At 50.5% G+C, this 17,820-nt stretch overlaps 1 protein-coding gene across 8 annotated transcripts in view; it reads left to right on the forward strand.

Annotated features, from left to right (window-relative positions):
- Positions 1-17,820, forward strand: part of PTPRU (protein tyrosine phosphatase receptor type U) — a 324,255-nt gene that overhangs the window by 291,972 nt on the left and 14,463 nt on the right. For 5 of the 8 annotated variants that reach the window (XM_084652208.1, XM_084652210.1, XM_084652211.1 and 2 more), the window contains 2 exons: positions 7,373-7,513; positions 12,985-13,110. In XM_084652208.1, coding sequence (XP_084508334.1) covers positions 7,373-7,513; positions 12,985-13,110 — 267 coding nt within the window. Of the gene's footprint in view, positions 1-7,372; positions 7,514-8,870; positions 8,928-12,984; positions 13,111-17,820 lie in introns of all 8 variants that reach the window. The other 3 variants (XM_084652205.1, XM_084652207.1, XM_084652206.1) reach the window with 1 other exon arrangement.

Consider the following 17,820-nt stretch of genomic DNA (forward strand, 5'->3'; position numbering starts at 1 on the left):
CATTCCCTAAGACCAGCATCCCCTCCCTCCCTGCCCCTGGATTCCTGTAGCACTCCTGATTACATCGGGGCCCAGCGCATTCCAGCTGAGCTCTGCGATTTTCATCCCGTGGGCAGTTTATCATGTTATGTCTTCATACAGATCTTGTCTCCCTGTTATCTGCTTTCACTTACAGCAGAATCACTTAATAAACCAGAGGCAGTCGCTATGAATGGCTCTGTAGCAACAGCCATCTGTTCTGGGGAAGCTTCACCTTTGGCTAACACACACAGCGAGCTTTGTTTTATGTTGTTTTGGTTTTCTTGTATCACCAGGCCTCTCTCACTGGATCTCTGCTTCAGGAACAGCCTGGGTCAGAGAACAGAATTTCGTTTACACTTTGCTGAGTGCAAAGCTCTTTGGACCGATTTGGAGGATAGGTCCATCAATTGCTATTAGCCTGGATGGGCAGGGATGGTGTCCCTTGCCTCTGTTTGCCAGAAACTGGGAATGGGCAATGGGATGAATCACTTGATTACCTGTTCTGTTCATTCTCTCTGGGGCACCTGGCATTGGCTGCTGTCGGAAGACAGGATACTGGGTTAGATGGACCTTTGGTCTGACCCAGTATGGCCGTTCTTATGTTCTTATTCATGGTGAAGGATTAAACCCCTTGTCATCATCTATTTTTGTTGTTAAGAAATGTCATGTTCTTTAAGGGCTGGTGAAGGTCAGTCAGCCCAGTCTGTCCTAGTAAGTTTGGACATAACACTGATCCCTGTGACACTTTAAGCGCTGAGCGCTGTGGCATTTCCGGTGTTGAAATGAGTCTGGCAGACTTGGGGCTCAATTCAACATTTGCTGTCTCTGGTTCTTATATGGCCTCCCTTGCTGTAGTACCTGAACAGTTCACCCCTGGGAGGCAGGGCAGTGCTATCATCCCCGTGAGACAGATGGGAAACTGAGGCACAGAGCTCTTTAGTGATTTGCCCAAGATCATGCAGGAAGTCTGTGGCAGAGCAAGAACTTGAACCCAAGTCTCCAGCTAGTACCCTAACCTCTGGGCCAGCCTTCCTCCTTAGCCTTGCTGCTGAGGGGGGCAGGTAATATGGAATGGGATGCTGGAATTTGTGAGCCTGATACCTGTACATTGGGATGTGGATTAAGATCAATTCATTTCACGGAGATAAAGGAACAACCTGGCACTGCACCACAAGGAGCTATGCAAGAGAGAGATGACTAGATAAAAGGGAGCATTTGTTAAGTGGAGGCATTATCATACAGCTGCTAGAGGACTCACTGGACCCAGCGGACTGGGCTCCAGGGGAATAACATTTTCTCTTTTAAGAGCAACAAGGAGTCCAGTGTCACCTTAAAGACTAACAGATTTATTTGGGCATAAGCTTTCGTGGGTAAAAAACCCAGTTCTTCAGGTGCATGGAGTGAAAATTACAGATGCAGGCATAAATATACTGACACATGAAGAGAAGTGAGTTACCTCACAAGTGGAGAACCAGTGTTGACAGGGCCAATTTGAGGTCAAGACCTCTTGTTTAAGAGGTTTCTGTTTGATTTATACTTATGAGAAGGCTTGAGCTGTCTGAGTGGGTTCAATGAGAACTAGGAATTTAGATTCTGTTTAACAGATTATTTTATTTACCGTATTTAGTGGGATTCCAATAACATCAAAAGACCCCAAACTAGATCAAGGCCCCATTGCAGCAGGCTCTGGACAGACACACGTGAGGCCTACAAAGAGCATTACAAGTTAAACAGACAAGACAGACAGAGGCTGGGTGAAAGCAAGTATCATTATCCCCATGTGACAGATGAGTTTTGCTGCGCTGAGACATTCAGTGACTTCCTGAGGTCTTGTATGGAGTTTGTGGCAGAACTGGGAGTTGAATCCAGATCTCCTGAGCCTCAGTCCAATGTCATAACCAGTCTCATTCATTCTATGGGGATGAAACGGCTGCTGCCTCTCACCGACAGATTTCACAAGTGGCCCAAACTATTCTATGAATTCCTACAAGTAGCGATCCAGCTCCATGAGCAACTGGAACAAAAGGGGAAAGCCGACACATTTGCAACAAGTGCTGCCCACTTTGGTTTGCACCCATAGCATGGAAGAGTGTCACTCTGTTAGCACACAAGATGAGTAGGTGACATACGTGCGAGAAAAGAAACTTGGAAGGGTTTTTTCCTCCCTTTTCTCAGGCGGGGAAAGGAAATCCATTATGCACAGAAGTTACTTGCCACGGCACAAGCTGAAGTGTTGCAAATGTGTCTAACAAAAGAGCAGCCAAAGGAAGGAGCAGGCAATATTGAAAGTGAACGCTGCCGAGGTGTTCCTTCCCGGGGGTGCGTCGAGTCCCCGGGAGGTGGTAATGAAGTGGGAAAGTGGATGATGAACAGCCGCCATCTCACAAGGTACTTGGCGTCTGGCATGTCGCTTGGCAAGTTAAGGCTCCTTCAAGGAGGCAGAAAGAGGAGCTTGCGTCTTGAGAGAGACGCATTCGGGGCATGTTGCTGTTATTTAGATCACGACGCCGACAAGAAATGAGAAAGCTGTTGGCAGTTGTGGGAGAGGAGAGCCGTGATTGCACGTGTTCTGACCCTCAGGCAGAGATTCATGGATTCCAAGGCCAGAAGGGACTGTTGTGATCATCCAGGCCAAAGAACTTCCCCCCCAAAGTCCCCAGAGCAGAGATTTTACAACAGTGGTCCTCAAACTGCGGGGCGCACCCCCCTGGGAGGGCATGGAAGAACGTTCAGGGGGGGCGCGGTCAGGGGGCATGGTGGGGACTGGGCCAGCCCCCACGGGGAGTGGGGAGGGAGCGCCACTGAGCCCCCTCTGCCCCTAGCTCCACTCTGGCCCCAGCCTGGGTCCCTGGCTCCCAGCCCTGACCACAGCTCCACTCCCAGCCCCTGGTCCCGGCATGGCTCAGCCCCCAGCTGCAGCCCTGGGCATGGCTTGGCTCCTGGCCCCAGGTCCCTGGCTCCCAACGGTGGCTCCTGGGGGGCACAGATAGATTCCATTACTGGTAAGGGGGGGGACAAATAAAAAGTTTGGGGGCCCCTGTTTTAGAAAAACATCCAACCTTGATTTAAAAATGGTCAAGAATCCATCACAACCCTTGGTGAATTGTTGCAATGGTTAATTACCCTCACTGTTAAAAACGTATGCCTTATTTCCAGGCTGAATTTGTCTTGCTTCAACTTCCAGCTGTTGGATCGTGTTAGACCTTTCTCTGCTAGGTTGAAGAGCCCATTATTAAATATTTCTTCTCCATGTAGGTACTTAAAGACTATAATCAAGTCATCCCTTAGCCTTCTCTTTGTTACGCTAAATAGATTGAGTTTCTTGAGTCTATCACCATAAGGCAGGTTTTCCAACCCTTTAATCATTCTCATGGCTCTTCTCTGAATGTTCTCCAATTTATCAACGTCCTTCTTGAATTGTGGGCAACAGAACCAGACACAGGATTCTTGCAATGGTCGCACCAGTGCCAAACACAGAGGCAAAATAAGCTCTATGCTCTTATTTGAGATTTCACTGTTTATCCATCTCAGGATTTCCCTAGCTCTTTTGGCCACAGTGTCACCCTGGGAACTCATGTTCAGCTGATTGTCCACCATGACCCCCAAATCTATTGTCTTCCATGGAGCTGTGGTGATTTTTATCCCAGCTGAGGATCTGGGGCTATATTAGCATTTAACAAGATTCCTTAAATATTAGAGGTGGCCAGAAAAATCCCAGTGGGACACATTTTTCATCAGAATTTCATGATTAATTGAACTTGACACATTTCAATTTCAACTGAGTTCCCATGGCAACCAGCCAGAGAAACCTTCCAGGGTCTGCAGCTCTGGGGCAGCCAGCCAGGCGGACTGTCTTGACATCAGGAACCCCAGGGCTCCCAAGATCCACAGCTTCATTCCCCTTCATGGAGAATTTAAAAATGTTTGGTTTTCACTCTGTATCACAATGGTAACCAGCTCTCGAAATATCAAAATCCTCCTCAAAACAGAATGACTTTCTCCACGCAGCTCTACCAGATGCCCGGTAACTACTGTCATGAGGTTTATCCTTTCTCAGCCCCGTAACAGCTAATCTCATATTTACACTCATTATTAGTGGTGAAATTCAGCATTAACCACAAGGCACTCCTGAGTTTTCATTCATTTGGATACTATTTCCTCCACTCTGCTGAGCCACAGTCTTCAAACAGTCCCAGCTCTCAGCCGCTACCAGCCTAGGTTGGATTTAGACTGGTGTGAACTAGAATGAAAAAGCTCCATATTGCATCATCCTTGAAGCTAAGCAGTACCCTGGATGGAGCTAGATAGCCCTGATCCAACAAGGTGATTAAGCATGTACTTAACTTTAAGCATGAGTCATCCCATTGACTTTAGTGGAATTAGCCACACACTTGGGTAGGCACAGAAAAGGCCTAGAAGCAGAAAGTCTCGTTTTTAGTGTTTCTGTGCCCAGTTAAATAGCTCCATGCCAGCAGCAGGTGAAAGACTCCGACTTGTTTATGCAGTATGGAATCCTTGGGCACTGTGGAAATGTACGACACGGTCATTAGCTGAAACCTCTTCCCTTCCGCCCTACACAGCTCCTGGTTTCTGGGATCCCCCAGCTTTTGCTATAGGTGTAATCAGGCTAGCGACTTGCAGTCAGAGGACAGTAGGCGGGAATTTGCACAATGATTTCCTTTCCCTACAGGCTCCATGCTCTCTTTCTCTCTGTGTCTGGTTGTGGGCATTTGGTTTGTTTTTCTATTTTTTAGAGCAGGGCTTCTCAAACTTTTTTTGCTGGAACTCCCTTTGAAAATACTTCAGGCTGTAACAACCTCCCAAAAAGTGACAACCCCCCCCCCCCCCCATACCATGCCACCGTTATTTCTATGATGCTGCTGGCAGCAGGGCTGCCTGCGGAGTTGGACATCTGGCCAGCAGCCACCGCCACTCCCAACACCCGCCAACAAGAGTCTCGCAACCCCCTTTTGGGTCGGGTTTGAGAAACAGTGGTTTAAAAGGACTCATTTTAAGAATGCTGTTTCAGACCAAAGGTCCATTTCTGAAATTATTATCTCCTCCCTCCGTTTTTGAAAACTCATCCAGGGCTTAAGGCATCTGACGTTAATCAAGCCCAAATCTCCGGGAGGTGGGGGGGGACAGGGAGATTGCCTGGAAAAACAAGGCTCAAGGAGAAATCCGAAGGCACAAAGATGTTCTTTGAGCGCAGAGAATTTGTCACTTGTGTGCGGAGTGTTGTTTCAAGAGTCCTTTAGTGGGGGTGGAGAACCAGCAAACACTCCACTGTCTGTCCTCTCTCTCTTCAAGTGCCCCTAAAAGCACTTGCTGCTTTTAAAGTGTTAAGAAGCAGCGCAGTTTCCTTTGGAGAGGGGTCTTTCATGCCGTCTTTTTTTCACCCTAAGAAAATGTTTGCAAGTAGCAAAGCCACAGAGGTGTCTTGCCTCTAAGCTTCCCTCCACCCCCAGAGAGATTACCGCCTGGGGAGAGCAAAACTGAGAGGCACTTTTGTTCTGCACCCCTCTTACGTGGAGCATGTAACTTTCTGGGGAAAAAAAATCCACCGAGCTGACATTTCTTGGTCTTGTGCTTGGATTAGAGGTGATCTCCACCCCACTGCAGCAAGGTGGATGAAGCTCTATGTTTGAGAGCTCTGAGAGTGAAAAGTGTGTCGTCTTCCCCCAAGGGATGTCAAAGTGCTGAGATAATGTAAAGACACATTTTTAAACCATTCGGCTTTCCGGGGCCGAACCCGAAATAGGACAAGAGCTATGGGTATCTTGGGCCTCCTCCTCATGTCGCTGGCACTTGTGTCCCACTGTTAACGTAATGGGTGTTACTCCTGATTTACACCAGCGTGAAGGAGATCTGAATCAAGCTCCTCACTCCTGGTTCTTCAGTGCGTTCATGCCCCTGTGTTGCCCCCTGAGTGGTGTGAAGAGGCCCGAAAGTGTAGCTGGTCACTGAGAATGCCCCTGGGCTGGCAGAGCTCCCGGCTGGCACAGAGCCACCCTGCCCAGCTCCTGCACCACCCCCAACACTTTCACATGGTCCTTGTAAGATGTGTGTGCGTGTCTGGGCAGGCAGGCGCAAGAGAGAGTGGCATCCATCATGTTCCGCACTTCGCTATGTCCAGCTGCCAGCAGTCCCTTGGGAGTATCGCCAGCAGATGTGAGCAACCCTTGCCAGGGCTCAGATCTGCCCTGAGAGTCAGGTTCCCAGGTGCCCCTAAAGTGCTGAGCAGAAGCTTGACAAAGCAGAGAAAACAGGTCCTTGGGCCAGATCCCCAGCTGGTGGTGTAAATCAGCACAGCTCCACTGAAGTCCATAGAGCCTCCTGATTGATATCAACTGAGGGTCTGGCCCCATTTTCTGATTTACCTGTACAAGAAGCCATCCTGATTGGGCAACCTTATGTCGTCAGAGACCACCATCCAATATGTGCAAACCTTTCGGTCCTGATTCTGCTCTCCCACGCTCCGGTGTAAATCAGGAGTGGCTCCATTGAAGTCAGTGACGTTAAAGCATGCAGACCAGATGTAGGTGAGATCAGAGTCAGGCCTTTGAGTACAGCTCTGCTCCACTTTATTAGAACACCCTGCTCCGTTACGTTGCTGAGTTTTCTTGGTCCCCTGAGCAGTTGTTTCAGACAAGTCCAACTGGAGTCCAGTGGGTCTCATTCTCTTCTTCCTTGCACCAGTTTCACTCCCTTGGCTTCCATGGAGCTACTCCTGATTTACACCAGTGTAGGCAAAGGGGGGAATCCGGGCTAGGGAGTTCTCAGGTTGTCACAAGGATCCAATGGGCTTGTTTTTCTTTTCCTACTGATACTGCAGGGCAAAAGGCACAGTTGGAACAGTTCCTCCATTCTCCTTCCGCAGCCTGCCTCACAGGGCCCAGATTTTGCAGCCCTGTCCAAAAACCGATGTGCTCTGCATCACGCTGCCTGCTGCACAGAGTGAGCTGTTCGGCTTCCCTATGCAGCACTTTGCACTGTTTACTGCACGGGGGGGTTAAGGCCTTGTCCGATGCCCACTGCGGTCAGTAGGGTCCCATCAGTGAACTGAATCAGAGGATCGGGCCTTTGAGACGGCATTATTCTTTGCCAGGACTTTCCTGTGACAGATCTCGGCACGAGGTTTAGTCTGGGAGGTGCAAGGAGCTTGCAGTAGAGCTGGGGACTGATCTCTGGTGTCTCAGTCCAGAGCCTTAGCCACCAAACCATCCTTCCCCTTTAGCTCTTTGGGGGAGAGGGCCTGTTACTTCCACTCCCACCCCTACTGTGCTCTGGACGGCTGTGTTGCTTTAAGGAGCTCACTGGTCCTCTCCACTCTGTGCTTGCTCCCCTTCAGAGCTACACCAAGAGCGCGGCCTTCGTCGTCACCCTGCACCCTCTGCAGAACACCACCACAGATTTCTGGAGACTGGTGTACGACTACGGCTGCACCTCCATCGTCATGCTCAACCAGCTCAACCAGTCCAACTCCGCCTGGGTGAGTGGCACTGACGCGCGCCAGAACTTTTGAGGGCCGGAAATGTTTCTTTTTAAATCGATACTCTCTAATAGCGACCTTCCCATGGGTTTAACACTATGAATTTGCCATGCCAGGTGGGACTTGCTATCCATTACATATGCACCTTAGAGAGGGGACCAACCAGTACCCTTGGGATAGAAGGCAGCATTTGAACCATTCCAGGCCTCTCCCGGTGTACCAACCCCTACAGGGATTCCTAGAACATTCCTGCCGAGGCCAGAGCAGATTTAAGAGCCGATTACAGGTCTGTAATGTTAATTTGATGAGGAAACTAACGGGATTTTTACATAAAATTAGCATTATAGACTCTTAATGAATGTCTGGAGAAGACTTCATTAACCAGATTGTTTTATGAGTTGAAATCAGACACTTAATGTAAATGACCCAAAACTGCAGTTGTAATGTTCACAGGAAATAGGCAGATGAATGGAGTAAATGGCCCCAAATGAAGTTCTACTTTCCTTTGTATGACACTTGCGCTGAGCTAAATAGGCAGGTAAAATATTTATAGGTCAATAGGTCGATAATCTACCTCTATCTCTATAGCTAATCATCTCTCTCTCTATTATATATAGCTATATATTATGTATTCTGTAGTATACAATGTTCCTATATTTTCTCTGAAGAGGGGCACTGCATCCACAGGGTCCTTGTGGGGTGACGTTAATATGACCTGAAATTAAGCAGAAGTAGAACACAAAGCCCTGGCAGGGATGATTTAGTTGGGGATTGGTCCTGCTTTGAGCAGGGGATTGGACTAGATGACCTCCTGAGGTCCCTTCCAACCCTGATATTCTATGATTCTATGAACACCAAGGTTGATCCTGGCAGGAGAATCTCTGAAGCTGGGTTAGTTTTCTAAGGAAGGGGAATAGTGGTGAAATATTATTAATTGTTTGTAGTGCAGTAGCACCTCGGAGCCCCAGTGATGGCCCAGCTGTTAGGTGCTATGTGAACAAAAAGCTGGTCCCTTCCCCAAAGAATTTGCAATCTAGTTTCCTAAGGGTTGGGGATTCCATCACTCTTAGGACCTTTGAGTACTGGAGGAACAGTGCACTGCAGAACAGACTGCAGGGAGCGATCCTGTACCAGAAGGGGACGGGTGAGGGAGTTCTCACATCTAGGAAATCAAATGTTCTGACTAACCCCATTCTTCAGCCTGCTCTGAATCTCCCTGTTGGAGAGGAGGCGGGGTGACAGAGAGGCTAATCTCAGCACTACTAATGCTAATACTTGGCTCTGATAGAGCACTTTTCATCTCTGGACCTTGAAATGCTTTACAAAGGTGGGTGAGTATCATATCTCTATTTTACAGATGGGGAAACTGAGGCACAGAAAGGGGGGAAGTGACTTTCCCAAGGTCACCCAACAGGTCAGTGGCAGAGCCTGGGATAGAACCCAGGTCTCCTGATCCAGTGCTCTGCCCCTTGCTACCACCCACGAGCTGCAGACATTTGGCACATTGTAGGATTGAGCCCTTGCAACGGCCATAGTGGGTCAGACCAATGGTCCATCTGTTCCAGTATCTGTCTTCCGACAGTGGCCAGTGCCAGATGCTTCAGAGGGCAATTGTCAAGTGATCCATCTCCTGTTATCTACTCCAAGTTTCTGGCAGTCACATGCTTAGGGACACCCAGAGCATGGGGTTGTGTCCCTGGCCATCTTGGCTAATAGCCGTTGACGGACCTATCCTCCAAGAGCATCTCTAATTCTTTTTTGAACCCAGTTATGCTTTTGGCCTCCACAACATCCCCTGGCAATGAGTTCCGCAGGTTGACTGTGTGTTGTGTGAAGAAGTATTTCCATATGTTTGTTTTAAACCTGCTGCCTATTAATTTCATTGGGTGACCCCTGGTCCTTGTGTTATGAGAAGGGGTAAATAACAACATTTCCTTTATTCACTCTCTCCACCCCAGTCATGGTTTTATAGACCTCGGTCACATCCCCCCTTAGTCGTCTCTTTGCCAAGCTGAACAGTCCCAGCCTTTTTAATCTCCTCAACGGAAGCTGTTCCAGACCCTTAAATATTCTTCTTGCTCTGTACTTTTCCCAATTCTAATGTGTCTTTTGCACCAAGTATTCCACGTGTGGGCACACCATGGATTTACATACTGGTCTTAGGGTTCTATCTATCTAAGATCTCAGAGCAGTAGCAAAATGTACTTAGAATCATAGAAATGCTGGGCTGGAAAGGACCTCGAGCAGTTGTCAAGTCCAGCCCCCTGCTCTGAGTCAGGACCAATTTAACCTCCTAGACTAGTGGTCTCCATAGTGGGGCGCGCGCACGACCATCTGTGGGGGGGCACGGCAGGAGGAGCGCCACCGAAGGAGTGCCACCGGCACGGCGGCAGCACCGCTCCTGGACCTTTGATTCTTCGGCGGCACGCCGGCGGCAGCTCGCCTCTCCCCACTCCGTCTTCGGCAGCACGCCGGCCGCAGCTCGGCTCTCCCCGCTCCGTCTTCGGCAGCACGCCGGCCCCAGCTCGGCTCTCCCCGCTCCGTCTTCGGCGGCACGCCGGCCGCAGCTCGGCTCTCCCCGCTCCGTCTTCGGCGGCACGCCGGCCGCAGCTCGGCTCTCCCCGCTCCGACTTCGGCGGCACGCCGGCCGCAGCTCGGCTCTCCCCGCTCCGACTTCGGCGGCACGCCGGCCGCAGCTCGGCTCCCCTCGCTCCGACTTCGGCGGCACGCCGGCCGCAGCTCGGCTCCCCTCGCTCCGTCTTCGGCGGCAGGCCGGCCGCAGCTCGGCTCCCCTCGCTCCGTCTTCGGCGGCAGGCCGGCCGCAGCTCGGCTCCCCTCGCTCCGTCTTCGGCGGCAGGCCGGCCGCAGCTCGGCTCCCCTCGCTCTGTCTTCGGCGGCACGCCGGCCGCAGCTCGGCTCCCCTCGCTCTTCTGAGGTTTTTTTTGCTTCCCTAGAGCTGGCCATGGGGGCGCGCAATTCAAAAAGTTTGGAGACCCCTGGACCTAGACCATCCCTGACATGTGGTTTGTCCAACCTGTTCTTAAAAACCTCCAATGACTAGGGCTCCACAACCTCCTGAGAAGCCTGGTCCAGAGCTTAACTCCCCTTCTAGTTAGAAAGTTTTTCCTGTTATCTAACCTAAATCTCCCTGGCTGCACTTTGAGCCCATTAATTCTTGTCCTGCCTTCACTGGACCTGAAGAACAATTGATCCCTGTCCCCACTCAGTCTTCTTTTCTCACCTACAGGGGTCAGCATACAGCAGGGAAGATTTGTAGACATTAGTGCCTGCAAAAATGTCTGCCTGTGGCCGAGGACAGGGACTGGTGTGCACAACGGTGTATTTTGCACGTGCAATTGCATTTACACGTGCGCACACGCATTATGGGGGAAATGTGAGTGCATGTTTCCAAATCTGGCCCTCTAAAGACACTGACATATTACGGAGTTAATCCTTCCTCCATCATCCCATCAAGGCCTGGCTTCTGCAGTCGTAGTCCGTAATGCCACTCTGTTCCAAAGCCAGAGCAATTCCAGGCATGGCGTTAGGGAGGACTGGGTCAGGAGTGGGGACAGAATTTCTGTTTCCCCATCTCCTCCCTTTGCTTCATTCCCAGCATCTCATGGCTCCCTTGGGCACAAGTCCCTAGCTCAGCCCTGCAGGCGCCCATACGTCTCCCCCTGTGCTTTGTTCCTCATTTCAGGCCTTTGCTGCGTCACGGGGCTTCCCTGCTTGCTTGTGCCCCACTCCCTGGCTGAGCCCTGCCCCGCAGCATCACTGGGGTTGCCCATTGCACCTGCTGCATTGCCGACTCGCTCACTTCCCCTTCTTCCCTCCCGCCCCCCCTCCCGCTTTGCTCCCCATTTCAGCCCTGCATTGCCAACAGCTCTCCCATATTGTCCCCTCTCCTTTGAGCAAGGTCCAGCCCAGACTCCAGGGTGTGCAGGGCCAGGTTGCAGCGTGTACCTTCCCCTGGTGCATTCTACCTGCCATATTCCTTCCTTACACCCCTCTGCCATCTCTCGGGACGGTTGTCCTTCAGCAGTGTCCATGTGATAATATGTAGCCAGCTTTTATATGTTTACCAGTTTAAGACCAACAGCTAATAAATCAGCCTTTACAGCCGGCAGCTTTGAGAGGTGACTTAGAGGGTAGATCCTTCTCTTGAACTATGTCTTGCCGAAGGAAGTTTTAATATCCGAATTATAGCTCTATGTCTAGAAGGCTTAGAGATCACGGAGATTGATAGCCCCTATTAATAACCAATTATTTCTCAAATACATTTGCCATGCAGTTAGGCCCAGGCCGTCGGCCAGCCTGAAATACTAAATGTTCTTTTAAAGTGCAGTGACAAACATCGTATATTTTGTATTGATTCCGGCTTCCCGGCTGGCATGGTGTGAAAACAATAGCATCCACGACCCTCGGATTGAGCAATACATCAAGTGCGCTCCTGAGCGTGAGAGAGAACAATGCCAGGCGTCCTTGCCAGCAGTCAGTCCCCCACAGAACATCTGCCCTGCCTGGCCATTGTGGTGGTTTCTGAGCCGAGATCTGCTTTTTCCCATCATGGGAGGAGGTGCAGCACTGAAGAGGGTGGCCAAGGATCTGGGAAGGGTTTTATCTGATGTCTACGTTTCAGTCAGAGCTGTGGCTGCAGCACATGGAGAGATACCGGCGCTAGCTTAGAGCTCGCGAGCTCGAGGAACAATAGGGAAGCTGAGGCAGCCCAGGCTAGCCGCCCAAGCTCATACCTAGTCTTTCAGGCAGCCTGTGATGATTCAGCTTCGCTGCTCCAGTACTCATGCTCGCTAGGTCAAAGCCAGCTCAGGTGTGTCTACACGAGCGGCAGATACCTGGAGTCAGCCCCAATACAGTCCACGGCAAAGCTCCCTTTGGTTTCAGGGAGATAAAATCCAAAATGACACACGGTCATCGCTCAGGGCCTGTCCCTCCTGTCCTCCTGCCCATACTTCCACTGAAGCCAGTGAAGTGCCAGATCAGCCCCACCACCCCGAGGTGGGACCAGATATGGGACTAACCTTGCTCCATCTGGCACCGGTCAGCGCTGGGTGACCCCACCCCTCACAGGCTTCTGCTCAGCTGACGTCTGGAGAGGACCACGTGGGTGTAACTGAGAGCAGGTTCTGACCTTTGACCTGTCAGTATAGAAAGGTCAGCTCCATCCAGCAATGTGCTGTGGATAGCATGGGCAGTGTTTGCATGCTGTGGCCTTTCTCATGTGCCCTGTGCTAAGCACCCTTGTGCTGTGTCCCCCATCCAGTGCCTGGTGTCATTCCTTCCTGCCTGGGGAACTTGCACTGTGTCCCCAGGTCACATGCCAGAGCCCCATGTCCCTATGCAGCGCCCTCTGTCCTACACCCCCACATGGTGCCCCATGCCCCTGTGTGATGCCTTCTGCCGCGCATGCCTGCATTTCATACAGTTGTTTCTCTCTCCTCTCTCTGTAGCCCTGTTTACAGTACTGGCCTGAGCCAGGGCTCCAGCAGTATGGGCCGATAGAAGTGGAGTATGTTTCCCGATCAGCCGACGAGGATTTCGTTGCTCGCCTCTTCCGGGTGCAGAACATCACACGGGTGAGGAGGGGGGCGCATCTGGTTGTCATGCCAGGGTACTGTATTGTGTGGGGGTGGGGATGGGAGGTGGGTGTTAGCTGATCTAAAGATATTCACCTTTCCAAGATGGTCGCTCCGCCAGGAGCTCCAGGCTGTGCCCTGCAGCAGGGGAGGAAACTCAAGTGGCTCCTGAGTGACTGCAGAGACTGCACCAGCTGAATGCTGGAGTCAACCCAGCTTTACCAGCTGTGTGAGGACATTCACTGTGTTTTCAAGAGCACAAAAAAGAGGAGGAGAAGGCAACTCCAGATGCCATGTGGATATCCAACCCCAGAAATGCTGCCCTTAGGATTACCCCACCCCTAACCCCCCAGAGAGCAGCCTTATGTAGTTGGTTAATTTCACTTGAATACTGGGTTAAATGATCCCTTAGCTGGTGGCGTGGCATCCTGCCACGAGACTTCTCCCAAGTTACCCTGATAGTTACATAAGTACCCCCTGACCCTCCAGCCCACTCCTGCCGACAAAGCGTCCCTCATGAAGACCAGCCAACGCTTTCTGGAGTGTCTATCTCCTTGTAGCTGTTCTGCTCAAACAGAGGTGGGCTGCAGACTGGAATCAAACTTAGAAGCCAGTCCCACTCCTGGCCAAATGCCCATTTGTTTCAGTGGGAGCGGCATCAGACCCTTAACCAGGAAGGGAGGAACTTTCATTCCCATGCTGCACTGGATTAGGAGCTTCTCTCTGCATGTGGCCAGCGCTGGGGGATTCACAGTGACCACAACAGGCTATTTTTGCAGTACCAGAGCTGGACTCAGGCCAGAATCCCAGACCCAAAGGGTCTGATTCTCATTTACACTAAGGGTTGATCGACATGAACATATAGTTCACTGCAAGCTGGAATGTGAATCGACCCCATACTCTCCCAACTGTCATGTGCGCCCGGCTGACGCGCATCAACCGCTCGTTAATGCGCTTCGAGCTAGTCCTATTTCAAAGAGAGCAGTGTGCGTGTTTGTGTGTGTATGCACACACATCAGCGGGGTGCACACAGTCAGAGCGCGGCAGGCTAGTGTGGGGTAGATGCACACCCTGCTTGCCATGATCTGTTTGTGTAGATGAGCCCTTAGCCACTTGACATTGCTCTGTAAAGGACCTTAAAGGGGGTAAAAGTGATTTACAAGTGGAGAGTTTGCATCTGAACTCAGACCCATGTCTGTGCATTGGGGAAGGGCATTCTGGCCCCAGCTGGTGGTCAGTTTATGCCGTGCTATAGAGACTGAGAGCCCCCAGAATCACTGGAACCGGCAGAACAGAGTGGCTTTCCTGCTAGGCTGAGAAAAAGACTGCAGGGCCTTTAACATGCTTCATGTCGCTCTCACAGTGCACCTTGGCCAGTTCTGGTCACCCTTACGTGAAGGAAAATACAGTGACATGAAGGGCAAGGAATGGAAGTGGGGGAGGGACAGGACCTTCCTGAGAGGAGATTGAGATGAATGGGTGTATTTAACTGGGAGAGCAGGCCACAAAGAGGGGGCAGGAGTGGAATCTTTAAACTAGCCAGAGATTCCCATAACACTAGCCCTTGTGCTCTGTGTGAGGTCACTGGACAGAGCAGCTGGCAGGCGGGGCGTGATCCCGGGAGAAGTGTTGAGGTGAAGCAGGAGAAATCTTTGCCATCCCTACCTGGCTGTCTGGAGTCTGATACGTGAAAGAGCTGTTGGCCAGCACGGAGTTTCCCTTTCTGGCGGTCAGGAGGGAGTTTTTCACTCCACGTGCGTTGCTCCTTGGATTGGGTACACACTGTGTGTGTGGGGGGGGGAGGGGTTCTCCAAGGAAGGGATTTTACCTCAACAAAGGTTCAGAACTAATCTAGAGTAGACATGGCAGAGCTGGCATCACATGCCCAGGCACTATGCTGATTGGCGCACCAGAGTCAGACAGAAGAGGTCAGTGGATGGACAGGCAGAAGACCCTGTGGCTGCTACTAAGGGAAGCATTGTTGCTTAGTGGATAAGGTGGGACTCACGAGGTCCGAGTTCTGCTCCTGGCTCTCCACTGGCCTGCTGGGGGACTTTAGGTAAGTCACGTCACAGCCCTGCGCCTCAGTTTCCCCTTCTGCAAAATGGGGATAATAATGCTGACCTCCTTTGTAAAGTGCTTTGAGATCTTCTGATGTAAAGCGCTAGGTGAGAGCCAGATATACTTATCATAGACCTACATAGAGCAAGATTTACCTATGGCTACATTAAAATTCGTGATGGGGGAACTACCAGGATTTAGGATGAACCTTCCCCTGTGTGGAGATTATTCCATAATTGCGCATTATGTGGTTTCTTGCACTTTCCTCCAAAGCGTCTAGTACTGGCCATGGCTGGAGACAGGCTAGTGCGTTAAATGGCCGTAGGATCAATCTGGTCTGGCAGTTCATAGGAGAACTGAGCAGGACCTTTGACCACACTTCAGAATGGATCCTAACCCTTTTAATTTTTGCCACCTGAAGACATTTGCTCCCCTTTTTCCCCCTCTCCTCAATATTTTTCCCTTTCCCCCCTTACATTTAGGGAATCCACCTGGAAGTGGAAAGGTTGAGATCCTGTAAGGAGGCCTGTTCTGGCCAGATTTCTGTCCTAAATCTCAGACCCAAGAAGTCTGGATAAGTTTCAGGGAAGCATCCATGCTTTCCGGAGCATGTCTGAATGGAATCATTTAGAGGTCTGCCCGTCGCTAGCACTTAACAATGGTTTGGAGCAAGCCCAGACCTCATTTAGCCTCTAACTTTAATGTCAGAGCCGAGCCTGCCTGACGGGCTTGGGTGCTTCAGTTGCATTTTGATTTCTCCGCTTGCTGTCCTGCATAACTGAATCAGCACAGAGACAGCCCCTGACCCTCAGACTCCTTCCTTTGCTGTAGCCCCAGGGGCTATTTTTAATGGGTACCATATGCCAGCAAAATGTCCACTCCCCACCAGCACCTGTCTGGCAGGTGACTTCCAGAATAACTGCAGGCAGGTCATTAGCAGTGAAAACTGACCAGCGAGGGAAGGTAAATGGCATGTGTGATGGGTTCCCCCCAGGTTGCCACCTGGAACTGGGGTACCACTGAGCCCTCTGACCTACCAGCCTGGGCTTCCTCTCACACTGTGCTGCTGTGACAAGTTGCAAAGCCCTCCAAGCTTGCACTTTCCCTAGCATTCACATGGGTGAGGACACACCGAGCTGCAGTCACATGTGGACTCTCTAACTGCCAGCCTGCCAGCCTCTGACCCCAGAGCAATAGTGTCCTTCCCTGGTCCAATCTGGCCAGTATATGGGTGTAACACCGGGTCCGCCTCTCCCTTGACGTGAAGAGGACCATGCACACTTGTGGTAACCAAGCTGAGATTTTCCCCAGGCTTCTTAGTCAAACGCACACTGGTTTGGATTAAAACATAAAATAAGTTTATTAACTAAAAAAGGATAGATTTTAAGTGATTATAAGGGATAGCAAAACAGATCAAAGCAGATTACCTAGTAAATAAACAAAACCACAAACTGATCTTAACACACTAGATAGGTAGGATATGAATTAGCAGATTCTCACCCTGAGTGATAAACAGTCTGGCAGATTCTTGAGGCACAAGCTGCCTTTGCTTTGCAGCTCGGATTTCCCAGGTTTTCATACACAGGCAAGAAATCTCTTAGCTTGGGACCATCACTTCCCCCAGTTCAGTCTTTGTTCCTCAGATGTTTCCAGGTGTGTTGTTGTAGGGAGAGTGAGGTACTCTCATGATGTCATTTCCCCCCTTTTATATCTTCTTCCCACTTTCTGGAAAGCTCTTTTGCTGTGTCAAACAGTTCCCATTGTGTAGTGCTATCTCTGAGAGGTTTCTGTTGTGCATAGTTCCTGGGGTGGCAGATGACAGAACAAGGAGCAATGGTCTCAAGTTGCAGTGGGGGAGGTCTAGGTTGGATATTAGGAAACACTATTTCACTAGGAGCGTGGTGAAGCACTGGAATGGGTTACCTAGGGCGGTGGTGGAATCTCCATCGTTAGAGGTTTTTAAGGCCTGGCTTGACAAAACCCTGGCTGGGATGATTTAGTTGGGGTTGGTCCTGCCTTGAGCAGGGGGTTGGACTAGATGACCTTCTGAGGTCTCTTCCAACCCTAATCTTCTGTGATTCTATGAATCCTTGTGCTTGTGTGCATTTCCTCAGCAAGCCACCAACATTGTTTGGCTTTTTGACTGTTGTACCTGAAGGCTGCTTGTGGGTGTTTTCACCCTCACAGTGTGTTTCAGTAACACACACAGAGCCAAACTTCATAACTTCACATACGACGATAGCACATACACTCCAACGAGATATTAATGTCTAGCAGATCCAGACTTTTAGGATGATACCTCACAAGACATACTTTGTACAAAACATATCCTAATTACACGACAATGGTGAATATTGGGGTGTCAGGGTGTCACAGCGTGGAAGTCAACATCAGATCCTCTCTGGAACTTACAAGCAACCCAGGTGAATGAGGAGCTAGGATCTTCAATCCAGACAGCAGAAAGGACCTCCTGAATTGTCGCCTCTTCCCCAGATTATCTGGGATTTGGAAAGTTGTATCATGAATTAGACGAAGCTGTTTCAAACCCCGGAACTCTGCAGTCCTGCCTGGGCTGCTTTAATGGGAAAGCGTTTACACTAGAGAATCAAATCGGTCTGTGTGGCTGCTGCTGTGTGTGTCTGAGGGTGG

This window comes from Lepidochelys olivacea (genome assembly GCF_965140295.1).
Source record: "Lepidochelys olivacea isolate rLepOli2 genome assembly, chromosome: 19".
NCBI classification, from domain to species: Eukaryota; Metazoa; Chordata; order Testudines; family Cheloniidae; genus Lepidochelys; species Lepidochelys olivacea.